General features: G+C 40.3%; 1 protein-coding gene across 1 annotated transcript; it reads left to right on the top strand.

Annotated features, from left to right (window-relative positions):
• Window positions 1-22: 22 nt before the first annotated feature.
• Window positions 23-18,401, top strand: LOC136427232 (coiled-coil domain-containing protein 178-like). The gene is made up of 19 exons (XM_066416017.1): window positions 23-330; window positions 868-933; window positions 1,547-1,686; window positions 2,360-2,504; window positions 3,194-3,367; window positions 3,888-4,112; window positions 4,819-4,969; window positions 6,050-6,262; window positions 6,905-7,058; window positions 7,531-7,626; window positions 8,157-8,293; window positions 9,011-9,194; window positions 11,802-12,026; window positions 12,784-12,897; window positions 13,339-13,484; window positions 14,148-14,307; window positions 15,237-15,386; window positions 16,396-16,575; window positions 17,982-18,401. Exons 1-19 carry the CDS (start codon window positions 168-170, stop codon window positions 18,108-18,110), a joined length of 2,952 nt encoding a protein of 983 aa, XP_066272114.1. The 5' UTR covers window positions 23-167; the 3' UTR covers window positions 18,111-18,401.
• The last annotated feature ends 339 nt before the right edge of the window (window positions 18,402-18,740 follow it).

Here is an 18,740-nt window from a genome sequence, read left to right on the forward strand (position 1 = left end):
TCGGCAACCATGGCTACATCGGAAAACAATATGGCGGCTGGAGGCTGATATTATTTATCATCCACATTTTTCGCCTTAAAATACTAAAATCGCGGCATACAGGAGGCTTAGAATGATTTTAACCTCATTGTAAGGACTTTGGGTTCAAGAGAGACTAAGGAGTAGCCATGCCAGACCCTAATTTGGAGAGGAGCTTGCCCGGGTTTGAGGGAGCAGTGGCCCATCCTCTCCCATCCTCTGCAAGTGATCACGATCATGATGGGGAAAAGTCAGGATTTTACGAAGAAAAGCTGCTGAAATTCGCTCTTGAGAAGATCCAGGGTGACGGAGGTAAGTTGAACAGATTGATCTTAAATCGACACAATGTTAGATGAAGAAGATACCTTTGCTGATGCTGTAGCATCTTAATGTTTACATGTCAGGTCAGCAACTAGGTCAACAACTAGGTCAACAAGACAACATTTGAAACAATTGCCTCAGTTCAAATTAATTGTTTGCTTCAATGTCTTTAACTACTTCACAAAGAAATACATGTAGTAGGAAAAAAATTCAAATTCAACGATGGGGGTCTATATGCCTGTTTGTATGGTTTTGTTACATGTTGTTCATGCAACCACCAAGTTACTGTAGCCGTGTAGGGACATCCCCACAAGATAGCTTTAAACGACGCTTACAGTTACAGCTAGATGTGTGACAGGTTGTTGTAATATACCTAGCTGCTGCGTACCTGTGAAGCTCTTGTGTTATACTGGCTATACAGATACTAGTACAGATTCAGATTATAAATGTATAAGTATCATGACATGATTGCTTTTTTTAAGTACACATGTACTACATTCTTATAAAATTAACATCTCTTCATTACAGGTAGGGGGGATGAACCAGGTGGGCAAGTACAGGAGGAGGAAAATGAATATGAAGAAGAGTTGGCAGGTACTTACTGGCTACATGTGTTTCTTAAAGATTACAATATGTGGAGATACAGGTATATGTATATACACATATCTTGTGACCTTTAAAATGATAATAACAATGATCTTCATTGCATATTAATGACTAAAAGGGCTAATTAAGTATGTTGACTGACTAAAAGAGGGAAAGAAAAGAAGAGTATTCTCTTAAAACATGTGTTAAGAAGAGTTTTTTAAGTGTAAATGTTGTCATACAAAGACTAAAATCACTGCATCATTTCTAAGGTCATGTATTAGTTGTTTTTTTTCCTTTTCGTTTTCATTCACTTCAGAAAAATTGACTTAGCTGCTGGTAGTGGGAAACATTCAATTGTTCCCTGTAGCCCTTCAACTGTCTTCTACTGTAAATGTATTTAAGTTTGCGTGGTTTTGATTTTGGGATAGGGAGAAAATGGAGAGTTTGCGGTGGTTTAAATTTTGCGTTTGAGACAACAGTAGACAAGGGAGTAGGAGGGCACAAAATTTCGTGGTGGTTTTAAGTTCACGGCAAAGAGCTTATCGCAAAAACCATTGCGAACATTTCTGCATTTACAGTATATTTCTACTGAGTCCTAAGGATGTTTTTGTTTTTTCAGACTCAGTTGCTCCGCTAGACACCTTCCCTCAAGACTGGCCGTACGGTTTTGTGAAGCCCTTCAGGAGGAGAAGCTGTGCCCTGACCAACGCCGTGTCTCCATGTATCAACAAGGCCACCTCACATCTGCACCAGCTACAGGTAGGCACAACATTCACAATCACCAGCAAGAACAGCATGTTTTTAACCCTGTCACTGCTGCCTTACCCCATAACCAATACAAATTTGGTGCCAAATGGCTACCTTAGCAAGCTGAAGGTTAATAGATATACATGTAGCTGTAGTTTGGTTAAGCTGATGTTAGTCTCCAGGGCTCGAAAATACTGGCCATGGGTGCATATGCAATTTTGTCCAACCAAAATTGGAGCTGTGCACCAAATTTTTGACTGGGCGCATCTACATATTCGTGTAGAGTTTGACATATGTAAAGTTACATTAGTAGTAGTATAAAGAATATTCTTAACAGTTAACATTTAATACTGTTCCTAAGCATTAAAGTTTTAAAAAAGATAAAATCATAATTGTATCATTTGTTTAGAATTTTGAATTAGCTAAAGAATTTCAGATTCAAGAGCAAAGGGAGACTGTAACTTTGTAATTCAGTTTTGCTGACATTCTACTTTATTCAATTTTGTTGTGCACCAGAATTTTTTTCTGCACACCGAAATTTTTAGTTTAGGTGCACCAGTGTATTCATTCTCCAAAAATGAATTCTGACCTCTGTTCATGCCATAGCCAAATTGAAACTTCAGGAATGTTCAATTGCTGCCCTCATCACAATGATAAACACTGATGGACATGCTTGTATTTTCAGGACAAGATCGAGCGTTGGTTCCAGGAGAAGACTATAGAGATCATGAGTGAGTACGGAGACTCAGTGGCAGGAAGGATTACTGTGGAACCCCCACCCATCGCTGGCATCCTGTCCTCCGGGATGGACGCCTCTCCTCCTGCTAAAAGTAAGACAAATATCTTTTCTAACTAGGATGAAGATGTTTTTGTCTGCACATGATCATTCAATAAAATGACAATCTAAAAATCTTGAGATTTATCCCATACATCTTGAGATTTTGTAGTAAACCTTGCTACCAAAGGTTAGGATGTTTTTGTCTGTACGAGATCATTCAATAGAACTAATGCATGGTTGATTATCGAAAAATCATGAAATTTATTTCACACATCTTGAGATTGTGTGGTAAACCTTGAGATGTTTTGACTTAATCTTGAGGTGTTTTAATCAATCTTGAGATGCTTTGAAAAAATCTTGAGATTGTTTAAAATATCTAAAGATACTTCTTGAAACAATGTCAAGTTGCTTGGAAATGATCTCAAGATTCTTGAAAATATGTAAAAGATACTTAAAAGATATCAAGAGTGCTGTATATAGATTTCATGATGCCTTGTGAGTTTTGAAAAAATGTAGTCAAGATTGTTGAAGATTGATACCAAACAACAGAAGAAGTAGTCTGAAAACGTTATAATTTCATTATCGTTTAGGTCATTTGAAACAATTTTTTTTCCTTTTTACGTACCGGTTTCAGGTGGCACAACACAGTCCAATCTTACACAGGTTTCACTTACTGTACAAAACTGGTAGTTTAGCGGTTATGCAAAACAAACAAATAAACAAACAATCCCCTCCTTCCAGGTGGCACGACCCAGACGAAGAAGCAGCTTCGGTTCGCCCCCCCTTCTGCCTCCTCCAGTTCATCCTCCATCAGAGCGCTGGAGAGGAGGCTGCTGGGAGCGTCAAGCTCAAACGAGACCTCCACTGTAGGGACGCTAGAGGTCAGGGGTTACGGGGCATCCATGTTGGACGAAGGTAGGACAAAATGTCATCGACTGTAGATTTCCATATTGAATTTAGAGACTCTGAAGCAAAGTTAAACTGCAATTTCCAACACAAAAATTGGACAAATTTTTTGACTGCTCTCTAGTCTTTGTCAAGGAATGAGTTGGACAGTCGAGAATTTGTCCAATTTTTATGCTGGACATTTCAGATCAACTTTGCTTCAACTTTCAAGCTAAGATTTCGAATTTAGAGACTCATCAATAATGGACAAAATATCATCGAAAGACAACAAGTTTCATGTTGTGTTGATTTCAGAATTTTAACTTTGTAAGTAGGTTCTATCCAAAAGAAAGTTTTGTATTCTAGGAAGTAGCCTGGAATCTAGTCTTGCTAGCCTCCGCTTCCAAATGGTGGGGTAGGGACCTTCGGAAGCGAACTAAAGCTAACAAGATTAGATTCCAGGTTATTCGTATTCCAACCTCTGGATCATTGTTCGGATTCATAGAATACCACATTTATACATCCCTGATTTTGACCTTTGACACAACAGAAGAGGAAGAGCCAGAGGAGCCAATAGCTGTCCCAGAGCTCCCATATTTGGGCGCAGAAGAGGTCATCGACGAGGTCATGGCCCTGCTGGGCAGACTGGAGGCAGACAGACTCGACACGGAGAACAAACTGGTGGAGGAGAAACAGAAGGGAAAGAGACTGCAGGCCAAGATAGATATGCTGTCACACAGGAGAATGGTGGAGCTACCGCTGTCTGTGCAGAGAGGTAAGAGGCTATAAACACACCTAGCGTGCATAGTCCACTGATTAGCGACCTTGCCTCTGGACCAAGAGGTTGGGAGTTTGAATCATGGCTATTGTCCCTCACCCAACATATTGGAAAGTCCTAAGGACGGGACGGAAAGCTGTGTCCAATGCTCACTGTACTTGTCAAAAAGAGCTAGGTAGATTTCCTCGGTAAAATGAACCTGTAAAAAACTGTACATAGAGTCCCTCTTCTCTGTCACGACCAGTGGAAGAATAGCTCATCAGTGAGCTAGACTGGATCAATATCATACTCACTATCTTCATGGCTACATTTGTACAGTTAAGCGACCAGCTCTTGAGGCCTGATTAGGTTTTTGAAAGTCACTGTCCTTGGTGCTGAATGTTGTGTACATGTAGTTACAGTGAAACCTGTACTTGTAACCACCTCTACATCAGAACTGCCTGGCCAATGTGACCACTTTTTGATGGTCCTTAGATAATTTTTCACAATGACACAAGCATTAAGAATCCTGTATAAATTGACCACCTGTCAACAAAGACCACATAGACTTTTGACCTGTTGCTGATGTCACACTTGTTGATGAAACCTTAACTTAGTATACATAAAAAACATTTAAAATCTTTATGATACACATAACTTATATTTGTCGTTTTCCCAACGTACAAAATCTTTATGATTACTCATAACTTTGATGTTTTCACAGAACACGAGGCCTGTGCCATGGACATCAGTGAGCTCCACTGGCATGTCAACTACAAGACGAGACAGAACCAGAGAACGCTCACCAAGGCCCAGGTGGCCGAGCGACTCAACACTAATGTGAAGGAGGACATCGGCTTCACTCAGAAACACTGGTCAGTCTCACCAATACGCCAAAAATAATTACTCAAGCAACTGGATAAGATTTTGAAACAGTCAGACGTTTCAGACAGTATCCACTGTCTTTCGTCAGTGACTAACGATAGGACTGAGAACACCAGGTTTTATACCAAACTCTGAATAGATATGTTAATGAGGTTAAGACAATTTAGGATGTCTTGAAGTAGTCTTTAAAAAGAAGATTAATTCAAGACAAAGTTTTATGCCAATAGTTCAATTAGCTAAGGTTGTTTTAGTACAGTGTCTCATCAATACATTGTGTGGTTCCAACATTAGTGATATCCCAATCTTGACAACTATTGTTTGCTTTTTCTCCTATACATGTATGTAAATCTTGAAACTTTCAAAGTGGTTTTATTTTTGCGTATTTCGTGGAAACCTTGCCACTTGGAGTCATGTAGGGTAGGTAAGCAACATAACCTACCAAATAGAAATCCCTTCAGCACCAAGGACATTCACTATGAAGGTTTCATTGTCTTAATGTCAGTAGACTAATATTTCTTTACGAAGTACTGTAAATGTTGAAACTTTTGCGATGGTTTCATTTTTGTTGTTGCAATGACCTCTCCACCACGAAATCTACCACGACACCGCAAATAAGCGTTTTCAATGCATTACTAATTTATTACTGTACTACATAATTGTTTGAGCCTCGAGTCTAAAACACTGCTGCGAAAACCTACTTTTCTCTACCACTGAAAAAAAGACTACAGCAAAAGTTTGAATGCACAAATATTTCCTCTGAGGGATATGGGAGATTCTTTATACACAACCAGGTGTTGATCTCACCTGCTAACGTTTCGATGTCTATCAGACACCTTCTTCAGAGCTTCTGACTGGAGTACTGCTTCTCACCGCTATAAGTAGCCGATGTAGGTGGCGCTTTTGCGGTGAGAACACTGTCCCAAATATGGCTAAGTTTGTATCTCCCATATCCTATTTTCTACCAACCTGATGAAATTATTTTCGGGATTTTCTCTGAGAGTATTGTTCAGATGAAATATAACAAAGATACAGATTACATGATTGTTCTCTTTTCCCCACCTAAATTCTAGCCCGTTGGTTGAAGAGAAGCTTGACCTTGAGATGGACTCCATGGCGAGGATCCGGCAGGCACAGCACGAGACGGACGGAGAGCTGGAGCAGACGATGGAGCGACTCCGGAAGACGGAGGAGAAGTTTCAGGATTCGCTGGACAAGGCCAACATGGAGAGGCAGGCCATCGAGAAGGGGCTCAACCAAGTCAGACAACAACTCAAACAGCTGCTGTAAGTAGGAACTACTGTAAATGCATTTAAGTTTGGTTTTAATTTCAGGGTAGGGACAAAATTCAGTGTTCGCGGTGGTTTTAAGTTCGCGTTTGAGACAATAGTAGACAAGGGGGTAGGAGGGGAAAAAACAACTTAAAACCACCGCAAACATTTCTGCATTTACAGTATGTGTGCAGAGCTTTGGTGAAGGCTGCATAGATTGCAAAGCAAGTAAACATCACGATACATCTATTAACCTTCTCCTTGCTACCTAACTCTGTAACCAATAGAGAATGGGGTGCCAAATGGCTACTTCAGTTTGTTCAAGGTTAAGAAGATGAAATTACACTACAAATTGCATCAAAGCAAAGTAAATACTATTGTCATACAGTCAAGCCTCTACAAGTGACCACCTGGCCAATGTGACCTCTTTTTGCTGGTCCCTTAGACTTCTTTCCCCATCGACACATTAGCACTTAGAATTATAGGGACCACCTGTCCACATACTGTAGAACAGATTGCTGGTCTGAGTGGTCTTCGTAAACAGTTTTGACTGCATATCATTGTCAATTTCTGGTTCAATTTCTAAAGACCTTTTAGAGCCACATCACATGTACGATTATTGATTCAGTGCTGATTCTATTCATGTTTGTTTGTCAGGGCTGAGATGAACAGGGCGCAAGCCATGAACACAGCCTACACACAGAAGGTGTTTGACACCAGGAAGAAGATCGAGGACAGTCAGCACAACTTCCAGGTCCTGACTGAGCAACTGGAAAACTCACACGCTCAGGAGGCCATGCAGGGGATAAAGGTCAGTTTATTACAGCTACGGCTTCAACAAAGTCCTTCTTCTTTTTCTTTATTGGTATGTGCTAAGGGTTCCAAACACAGAAAGTCCATTAGACTGTATGGTTTGATTCGCTCCTACCAGGAAGGACCCCTACTCTTTTTGATAAGTGTAGTGAGTTCTTCAACATAGTTAAGGTGTGACTGTCCTCAAACAGGGAGCCTCCAGTTTTATGTCCCATCCAAGATGATGCCCTGAACCAAATCTCGGTTGTCATTTTCACCTGAGGAAACAGGTGTAAAGTGCAGCACATTAGGGCCTGCTTGGGATTCAAACGAAGAACCTTTAGATTCAAACCCAATGTCAGAATGTTATGAGTTGATTTTTTTTATTGCCTTAATGTAAAAATACAATTGAACCATGTATCAAGAATGATCAATATTAAATTCTTTAAAAATGTTGCAGAGTACTAAATGTTTAAGATGTGTTATTCCAGGTGAAGGATTTTCAGAAGAAGATCCAGGAGCAGGAGTATGAACACAGCAGACTCTACGAGATCTGTCACAAGTGCAGGACGGAGAGGAACAAAATGGTAAGCCCTGTTTAGAAGTCTCATCAGGTTTGTCAGACGAAAGTGTTAATGAGTTCACCACAGGAGCATGTGATTATTGGTACTGGGTCTTTCGACCAACATCGCTGTAACATCACAGGATGTCAGATTTAAGAACACACATGGTACAAGCCATTCACTTCTGTTCATATTCCCAAACAGCAACAAAAGTTTCAAGAAGAGAACACTAACCTTCCTCCTATTCATATTCATCCTATTTTTGCCAAATTTTACTCTCCATAACCCCTTAGGATTAAGCCTAATGGAATGTTAATGTCAGATATCAGAACACACAAGCTACAGTAGCAACTTTGTCCTCTTGCTATACCCCAACAGAAAAAAGAGTTTGAAGAGGAGAACACAAACCTTTCTTAAGTTCATCCTATTCTTGCGGAATTCTACTCTCCATAACCCCCTAAGAAGGCCTACTGTGATATTGATGGCAGATTTGAGAACACACAAGCGACACAGAATGTACAGTTGTAGTTTGTTCTGTTTCTATTTCCCGACAGCAAGAAGAGTTTGAAGAGGAGAACTCAAACCTGGACATTGCCGTGGAGCAGAAGCTGCAGTACTGCCGGGAGGTGCAGGTCAGGAACAGGGACGCCAAGGTCGACATTGAAGAGATGATGGACAAACTCAACGAATGGTGAGAGTTATAATAGAAAAATGTCCAGACTATGTATGATGTACAAAATGACTAATGAACTGGTGGACGTACCAACAACATAGTATCTAATACCAGCTCAGAATATAACAAGAAATTGTCATGCCTTTAAGTACCAGTTATCAACCCAGAATTCAGGTGTTCAAAAAATTTGTTTTTTCCTAGAACTATTATCATAATGATAAAGTGGAACTCGTTCATTGCAACCAAGTACAGTAGAGACATTCTCACTTCTGATGGAGCAAAAAGCAAAATGCTTATAAGACATCCTCTACTCAAAAACATAGATGAGATATAAACATTTTATTGAACATAGTTCAACATACATTAAAAATACAAAATGGACAAGAGGAATACAATCAAGTGAAAACATTTAGACAAGCTGGTGTACAATCAATCATGAATCCTACCTGTGCAATCAATAAAAGTATGAACAGTACAAGAAATATTACAGTCTGTTGTAAGTATGAAAATGAAGTGACTGAAAACTATAAAATTTAATTATCAGATTTTAAGGCTTGACATTTCTGAAATTATAAATTCAAAGCTTACGTGATTTCCCTTCAGAAGATTATTGATGAGAAGTCCACGGGGCTGATTCATAAGAAGATGGAAAAGACAAAGTAGCACATGTCTTAGTCTTCTCCAGTTGTAGACATTGATTTGCCTTTAGATAAAGTTTGCACAATTTCCCTTCAGCGAGCGCCAGAAGATTGTTGATGAAAAGTCCACGGGGCGGATTCATAAGGAGATGGAGAAGATGAAGGAGCAGATGTCGGTGATCCAGGAGGAGTTTGAGAGTGTGCAGGCCATCAACAACGCCATTAAGGACACTGTCGCCAAGGAGCAAGAGAAGGCCAAGAGCATAGAGGATCAGCTGAAGGTAAATTTGTTTGTTTTGCTTTGCATAATCAGTAAACTGTCTTTAGGCATAACACACAAGTTTTGAACAGTAAGTACAAGCAGTGTAAGACAAGCGGTATAAGACCAGACTGTAAGGTTTGATCCACTCACACCAGGAAGGACTCCTACTCTTTTCGTTAAAATTAGTGGGTCCTTTAACATGCTTGAGGTGTGGCTCTCCTCAAACACAGGACTTTCTGGCTTTACGTACCATCCAACTTCCAAGAGGACATCCCTAACCAAAACAGGGTTCTCATTTTCTCCTGAGTAGAGTGAGGATATAGGTATAAAGTGCATTTCTTAAGTGCACAACATTTGGGCCTGGCAGGGTTATAAATCTAGATTAGACTGTTTAAAATGTGTCTAGTTTGCATTAACTGACACAAAACATCTTGTCCTGGTTCCATGCTTCCATACCAGTATGAAAAGGCCATCACAGATCAGCTGAGGAAGGGGGTGGCCCAGGACAACACAGGACAGAAGGTTCCACGTCAATCTGACCAGCACATTTGTCTGACTTCTACATTCCTCACTCTTAGTTAAAGAATTTTGTTTTCCCACATTTCCTTATCCACAGCCTACTGTATAGCACAGTCACTTGTGTATCTATAGATATAAGCTGAGTACAGCTGTTTTCCTATAGAATATGATTGATCCACAATATATATCCACTTCGTACATGTTCCTTCTAGTAGGTGATTGCTAATCTTACAGACACTACACATTGAATGAAACTCATATATGAAAGATGCAAACACTTGAGTAATGCATTCTGTATTTACCAAAAGAATGTCCTTTCAAGCACAGACAGGCAGCTTCAGAACTGGTATTACATTGTTACGGTGTTACCACTAAGTTACTGTCTTCTTGGACATTTAGTCAGTTTTAGTGTCTGGACATGCACATGCACGTTTAACTTATCATTGTGATGAAGTGAAAGAAAACCTATTCTGTGATTCAATTTAGGGGTGGTTGTTCTGGGTTCTGCAGCCTCAGTATTTATCCAAATGTGTATATGAACTAGCATGTCAGGTTATGTTGCTCATTCAAATCTTACACTTACTCTAACATTTTTTCCATGATTGTGCATAGCTGACCATTCAGGCACTACAGCAGGAGTTTTTGCAGGAACTCCATGGCTGTCATGTTTTTGAGGCTTGTATTTATTATCAATCTCATTTAAAGCACTTCCTTGACATAGAAATAACACACATGTAGCACTTTTCACTCTGGAACAAGACTTAGTATTATGAGGACCTTCAGTTAGAGTCCAACACAAGTCATCCCCTAATTACAGTAACTGTAATTTCAGATTTTGCAGGGCGTTTCAACAGCTGAATTCTCCACCCATATTTCAATCTTAAGCATGCATTTTCTCCAGAATCTTATGATCAACTCCAAACTTTTCTGTAATATGCACAATTTCTTTTTGGCATATTTTACAGCCCCTTTCTCTCCACTACGAGGCTGTGACCACTGAGCGACTGCTGAGTCACCAAAGATTTGACCAACCACTCAACGTACAACGTATTTCATAGCTGAATGACCAATCTTTAATTTTTTGTTTTCTTTTCAATCATACTTTTACATCTTTCATCATATTCCAATCATTAAATCAAGTCTCTCTGTATGGTCGTTCAGCTGTCTAGTGGAAAGAGGGCCTCAAAGTGAATTCCCTTTTTCTTTGGACGGGTCCTCTACACATGAAGTTTTTCTCATATCCATCCAGTATAACATTTTGTGCCCTGACAGAAGGAGTTAAGGTGAATTCCCTTTTCTTCAGACAAGTCCTTAGTAAATGAGGTTTATCACATAACCTTACGTATTATTTTATGCCCTGACTTTGTACCACAGGTTGTAGTGGACCTCCTCCATGCAGATTTCTTTGGCACAGATCTTACCTCAGTCCCAGATGACGATGAAGATCTCTACTACCCCTATGATGATGATGATGATGTCAGTTTGAAAGATGGGAATTTTAAGCTGTTTTTTCTTGAGTAGTTTTCTTCACTTTGTTCTGTCATGCTCGACAGGGACTTGTGGAGATGTGACCTGATGTCACCTCACTGAGAATGAACTGAACTTTTTTCAACCACACAGCACTTCAATGATAAATATTTGCTCAACACAAACTCTAAACATTTAAAGCACATTTTTCCCTCTTTACAATGTAGATCATGTTAGAGGTTTTTGTCACTTCCATTCAAGAAAGTCAAAAGCACAATTCATGTGTACACATGTTTTTGCGTGATACTATGTAAAGGCAAACTATAACCAGAGAGTTATGGGCACGTGGTGGCTTTTGTTTGATGTTCGTCAACTTAAAGTCAATTTTCCCTCAGGAGATAATTATGATTTAGACTTTTGTGCACTATAGAAGGTGAGAAGATTAACACACTTATGTTTAACAATATTCTTACCACACCATGTTTTATTCCAGATCACATCACATTGTGTCACACTTGTTAGACTCTTATTTCAGAAAATCCTCTGAAGATTTACAAAGTTTCATCTACTTTTTAAGCATTCAATGTCTCCAAAGAACTGTATGAACTTAAAATCTTTTGCTCTCTTTTCCCCCACACAGACGACAGCAGATGCCCTAAAGAAGCAGGTAAAAGAAGAAATGCACACGAGCACAATCCTGAAGGCACGTATCACGTCTGATACCTCAGACCACGACAGACTACAGTTGGAGGCAAAGAAGAAACAGGATAAGGTGACGAAGAAGGTTGATGAGATCGAGAATGCTGTGTCCATTGTCGAGGAAGACATCATCAAGAGGAGGAAAACTCACGCTGATACTAGGAAGGTGAGTGTTGGAAAAAGCTGTCTTTTATTTGTGCCAGTGGCAGGAAGATTAGAAGATAGACTGTCAAATCAGGTCGCAGAAAGATGTGATACATACACTGAGTGTGTACTGTGTAATGTGTACCTACATAGGATATTGGAGATTCTTTTTTCACAACTAGTAAATCTCACCTGCTGACGTTTTGGTGTCTGTCAGACACCTTCTTCAGAGCTTCTGACTGGAGTACTGCTTCTCGCTGCTGATGAAATTATTTTTGGGTGTGTGCCTACATGCATGAAGCTCTGGCAAGTTAAATAGTTTTGAAATGGTGTAGCCTGTCTAAGGAGTAATGAAGGTACCACACTGTGAATGTTGCTTCTTACATCCCAACTTCAATCTTACAACATTGAGTAACATTGCATGGAAATTTAATGATAGTACTCCTGGTTGCTCCAACGTTGCTAATGTTAAGTGTATCTAGTTAGAATCCTTCCCAAACATTTTGGTATCTAGGTGCAGTTTCTATAACCCTTGGGTCACATATAAAACATAGGGCCACTATACATGTATATAGTAGGGATCTAGGTTGTGGAGTGTGTTCAACTCCAATACTCTTTCTTACCATTTTTCAATTCTGTGGCATGACCCGGCCAGGGTTCGAACCTCTGACCTCCCGAATGCAAGGCAAACACTCTACACCCTTGGTCATTGCACCAATACAATCATACACATGCCTCAGCCTATTCTTACAGCCAATTCTACCCCCTCCCCCCTACAGGTGCGTGTAGATCTGGAGTCCCAGCTGTCAGAGGTCACACAGCGCCATCAAAAACTGGATCAGGAACGGTCCAAGAGAAAGGGAGAGCTGCAGCCAGTAGAGAAGAAACTAAAGGTAGGATGACTTTTCTATAAACTCTAATGTTACTGTTAGTATACAATGTATAATTGTTAATGCAGCTAGACCAAAAGGTTTGGAGTATGAGTCCCGGCTGTTGTCGGTCATCTGACAGGCATGCTACTGGAAAAGGTTGCAGTCCTTAGGGCCGGACGATAAAAAAAGCTGTGGTCTCTTAGCTGGTTCATTCCACTTGCCCTAAAGACGTAGGGGAATTTTTTCGGTACAATGAACCTGCAAATACTGTACATATTGTTTGTCTTCTCTGTCACGACCAATGGAAGAATAGTTCTAGTGAGCTAAACTTGTTATAGATCATTTTCACTGTAACACTAGCATTACCCATTGCAGTCACAATAGAATGTTGTTTTTTCTTCATTTTAGATTACATGTAGATTTAGTGATTTTGTCTCTAACTTGTAATTTTGACCTTCTCAGGATGAGCATGCAGTGATGAGCCAGAAACTAGAGACGATGAAGAAAAAGTTGGAAATGATGAAAACGAAGAGAAACGAGATGGAGCGATCTCTTGTCATCATGAACAAAATCACTGTCACAACAGAAAACGCCATTGCAGAGCTCCAGTAAGTGCAGGATGTGATGCTACTTTTCTGATATGTATAAAAGGCAATCTCCAAGCAGATGTATTGGTGGTAAGGAAGTATCAAAAGGGCCAACCAGCTAGGGATACTCCCTTTTGATGCTGCCTTGCCTTGCCACCGATAGATCTGCTTGGAGATTATAAGAATGGGACTTGCTGTTTGCCTTGGAGCCATGAGCTGCATGCATTCAGAAACATGTCTACGGGTAGTTTGAGTAGTAGTATCCAGTACGTCATTATGCTGCTGTGGAGATCCCTGACAAGGGTGGGTAGCAGTTATAGCTAGTCTTCACACCAAGTTTATAGGCAGTTCTGACTAGTGAGTTCATACTGGTTGGGCCACACACTTTGATGTCCTTTTTGGTAATATCCTCTGTTAGTAGTAAGATTCAAAAGGGAGAGCCAGTGGTAACAACACAGGATGCTACCAGGCTACTTCTTGAGGTTAAAAAAATTCCTCCCGCACCACTTGGTGGAGCCTATGGCAGCGCCCATCTCCGATTTGCATCCCTTGGGCCACACAACTTTGTGGCAGTCTCTACAGCATGGAGCTACATGTAGTCTGCTGGTAGTGATGTGTGTGTTGAGGACTGAATATAGATTGTACATGACACAAACTAAGAGTTTTTGTTTCACCATTTTTCAGGCAGGAGCTTGAGGAGTTGAACATCCAGATCCAGGACCTGCAGAGGACGGAGGACATGCTGAGGTCGTCCCTGAATGAGGTCACCTCCAGGAGGAGTGGACTGGACGGTCAGCATAGGAAACACATGGACGAGCGGTCAAGTGTGCTCAGTCAGAACCAGGTAGGGTCTACAAGTGGTTTGACTTCAGAATTCAGACTATAGCAGTCACTGCATGATTGTGGTTATGGCCGCATGATTATGGTCACTGCGTTTGGCCCATCTGGACGGTCAGCACAAGAAACACATGGACGAACGGTCAAGTGTGCTCAGTCAGAACCAGGTATGTTCTACAAGTGGTTTGACTTCAGAATTCAGACTATAGTGGTCACTGTGGTCACGGTCACACGATTATGGTCACTGCGTTTTGCCCATCTGGACAGTCAGCACAAGAAACACATGGACGAACGGTCAAGTGTGCTCAGTCAGAACCAGGTACGGACTGTAGCAGCTTTTTTTTTCAGATGACCCATGTATTTATCTAAAATCAATCTCTACAACTGGGTAGGATAAGAAGATTACTTCCGGATGTTATGAGTGACATCCAAACTGGGATTGCCATGTTGCAATGGCCATAGATCACACTGGATATAGTCTTTTAGTAAGTAGAAATATTCTTATATAGAACTAGATTATTACCTATGTTGTCTGTAATTTGCCATACATTGTCACTGATGCAATTGTTGTGCAATAAATCATTCATTCATTCATTGATAGTCCTACCACACAGCACATGCTTAGAGTTCAAGTCCTTCCACCACCAGATGGTACATACGGCAGTGTCCATCTTTGATTCAATTAGTCCTTGGGCCACACAACTTTATGCAATCACTACAGCAGGGGGCTAGTCCACTGGTAGTGGTGTATTTAACTACATGTACCATACTCTTTCCCAAATGCTTAGTGCTAAGCAGAGAAAGCAGCACGACTACCAACTCTTTGGTATGACTTGGCCAGGGATCAGACTCAGAACCTACTGAATGCAAGGTAAACACGGGTTGCTTAGACTAATCCATACCTATATTTTCTTTCTCAACTGTTTCTGTATACAGGAAAACCTGGAGGATGCCTTACAGTACAACAAGAAGCTAGCCGAGGAGTATCGTAGACTGATGGATGAGAAGCTGAATGTTAAGGATACCCAGCTGCAAGAGATGGACGCTAGAGTTAAGATGGAATCCTCTCTCAAGGATCTGAAAGAGGTACAGTCAAGATTGTGAAAGACAAATCAGTAGACACAAGGAAATCAGAAACCAAATCTAGTCATTGAAAAGTCAGTTTCAATAAGTTAAGATCCTTCCCATTTGAACTATGTATGAAATTAACTGCCCATTTATCATATGCCACAAAAATCCTGCAACTGACGGTATTGTTTTTGGTGTGTGTGTCTCTCTGTGTGTTTATGTGTCTGATTATTTGTGGTCAGCATTACTTAAGAACCTTTGAATGGATTGTAAAAAAAAATTTGATATTTGGTATGTGGGTAGGTGTTGGAAAGACAAAGGTCAACTTCACTGTGAAGGTTGCTTTTGGGCCCCTGGTGTGTGACCTTGTTGTATTACGTTTTTGAACAACTATTACTTTCCGGTTCCTATTTGCCAGCTTTCAGGTCTGCACCTGGCCCTGGTGCATTACTCTTCCCTGGATAGTTCCTTGCAAGATAGTTTTTGCTAGTCCTGATGACCATGTGGCCATACCACTTCAGTTTTCTTTTCTTTACTGTGGTTAAGAAGTCTTACGAAGGTCTTCATTTCCAGCTGTAAGGGTTGCACCTGGCCCTGGTTCAATACTTAGACCTGTGCGGAGCATACAACTAGGCAGGGCTGGCAGGGATAGAGATTTAGGGTTAGGGTTGGGGTTAGCCAGTATCTAATTGCTTCTCTCCTGTTTGTGTTCTACAGTTGTCAGGTTTGCAGAGCCGATTGCACCTGGCCTTGTACAGTACTTTGACCTGCATGGAGCATACGACTAGGCTGGACTGGCACGGATGGAGATTTAGGGTTAGGTTTGGGGTTAGCCTGTATCTGATTGCTTCTCTCCTGTTTGTATTCTACAGTTATCAGGTTTGCAGAGCCGGTTGCACCTGGCCTTGTACAGTACTTTGACCTGCGCGGTGCGTACAACCAGGCTGGACTGGCACGGATGGAGATTTAGGGTTAGGGTTGGGGTTAGCCTGTATCTAATTGCTTCTCTCCTGTTTGTATTCTACAGTTATCAGGTTTGCAGAGCCGGTTGCACCTGGCCTTGGTTCAGTACTTTGACCTGCGTGGAGCGTACAACCAGGCGGGCCTGGCACGGATGGAGGCAGTCGGGCAGGAAACTGGCAAGAGGATTCTGGTACTGCAGGATGGCATGAACGACGCAGTCCAAGAAATCACCGGCTTTCTTAAGGTTAGTTACTATTAGTAATTCATGTTTCTTTGTTTGAGGACAACAGGTTTCAAAAGACTCGATGCCACAAACTCTTTATGTGGTGTGTAATGTTTAAATATTTTTCAAAAGACATATTTTATTGTATCTTTAGATGTGATAACTCTCATAAATGCAAAAAGATTGGTAGATGCATTAAAGATACTTAAGGTTAGTCATAAGTTAGTCACATTTCTTTGTTTATGGGCAACAGATTTCAAGAGACTTTACAAGCAGATTTTCTCACAATGCAAAAAGATGGGTAAATGCATAAAAGATTGCTTTGTTATTAGAAAAGATGCTGAAAGTTTAACACAAAGTTAGCACCACCTGATTGTAAGAAGATATTATAAGTTTAACCTTTATCATTATTTTTGTTCTGTTCATAGTTCATGTGTTATTACCCGTAAAAGCATTTTTAGTTTTAGTTTTCGTTATTGTAAAGGCAATACTAGCTTTTTAGTAACATACTAGGTTGGTTTATGATTATACAGCAAGGTATGTACCAGTGACAGCAGAAAATTTTACAATATTACGGCACAGAAAAACATGATAGAGCATTCTTACCGGTATGTCTCTGTTAAAAGAAATTCATACCGACTTTATGGCTTGTAACTGTTACGTATTGACCGTGTACTAAAACTGCATAATATCTGACATCTATATCTTCAAGGACAATTACTTGTTACCACCTTGTTGAGTGAGAGGAACACTGTGAAACAATGATGAAGTATCAGGTAGTTAGAACGTGTGCAGTTAGTGCATGCAAGGACGGTGATGGACATTCATTGACACTTGGTCAAACTTGGTAAAAACTCTTATTTGAAGAAAATGAATTCCTCTGGTGGTTGGAAATGCTGTGTTTTTCTAACAGTTGTGAGTTAAACTGTGAGTGTTTTACCATCCGCCTGTTATTTGCTGTGATGCAATGGTGTAATGGGTATGCTGTTGGGCTTGATACTCTACTACTGTTTAGGCCATTTTTTCACTAGACTGAGTGATTGCTGAGCAAAAGTTGAACGTCCAAAATTGGATCTATGTAAATCATGATTTCATGTTTGGAATATAATACACAAGGTAAAAGTATGATTTAAAAGACAACAAAAACACACAAAACATGAAAATATTTGTTCTTTATTTATAAAATTTGTTTAACAATCTGTCAAACTTTAAGATTTGCTTGCTTAGCAGTTTCTCAGTGGTCACAGCTTCTAGTGGAAAGGAGGTGTTAAAATCTCAATAATGTAATTATCTATGGTACAATGGTAAAATATAGCCTGCTCATGCATTATTTTGCTGCATTTGCCAAAAGATAGCACTTTTTGTAGTTAACAGAACATCATCATGGCTCTTATCAATGTTAAATGTGAACATTTTGTGTCCTGTAGGGTCAGCTGGATGGGTCAGCAGCTAGGGAAGTTTCCGAGGCCGCTGCGAAAGCCTTACGGGAAGAGTCGCACACGCCCCTGCCGGGAGTCGTCAGGGAAGATACCAGGACCTCCGCCATCAAGGCATAGCAGCTGCTGGTTTACAATTTAGTAAAACTGGGATTTCTGTCAAATCTTGCTGTAAAATATTAAACTTGATTTGTGTCTATATCAGGTGTATTCTTATGATTTACAATCATAGTACATGTATCACACGAAGACTGGTTTACAATTTAGGCTGTAGCAAGTAAATTTTATGGATAAGATCCATAGAAGTGACATCAATAAGTGTAACAGCCTTGACTGTAATTGTTATGATACTAGGCTACCATACGTCACTTTTTGCACTTATAATACAAGAATGAAATACTTGATGGCTGTGATACATTTTGCCACTTCAAATCTTTTTAGTGTCTATGGTCTCTATATTGAAAATCTAGGCCTTTTTTTTACCCGTCAGGTGGCATCCATAAAATTTACTTGCTACGTACAGCCTTAGTAAAGTTTTGAGATGCTGTGAAATTTCTCTCAAATTTGTTAACCTTGCTTTTAAGTATAAGACATCGTCTCTAGTATACATCATGTATATCAATGTATTTTTACGATTTATATGAGGAAGGCAGAAGTACGGGAATTGGTGAGGTTCCTGTGCGGGAACTGCACAATACAGGTGGTGAAATTCCCGCCACGGGAATCTCTCCAATTCCCGTACCTTGGCTT

Source organism: Branchiostoma lanceolatum, chromosome 2 (assembly GCF_035083965.1).
Source record: "Branchiostoma lanceolatum isolate klBraLanc5 chromosome 2, klBraLanc5.hap2, whole genome shotgun sequence".
Taxonomy (NCBI): Eukaryota; Metazoa; Chordata; class Leptocardii; order Amphioxiformes; family Branchiostomatidae; genus Branchiostoma; species Branchiostoma lanceolatum.

Coding starts and splice junctions, on each gene's coding strand:
- LOC136427232 (XM_066416017.1), top strand. CDS start 168: ATGCCAGACCCTAATTTGGAGAGGAGCTTGCCCGGGTTTGAGGGAGCA. Junction 934..1,546: donor ATATGAAGAAGAGTTGGCAG/GTACTTACTGGC, acceptor TTGTTTTTTCAG/ACTCAGTTGCTCCGCTAGAC. Junction 4,970..6,049: donor GGCTTCACTCAGAAACACTG/GTCAGTCTCACC, acceptor CCTAAATTCTAG/CCCGTTGGTTGAAGAGAAGC.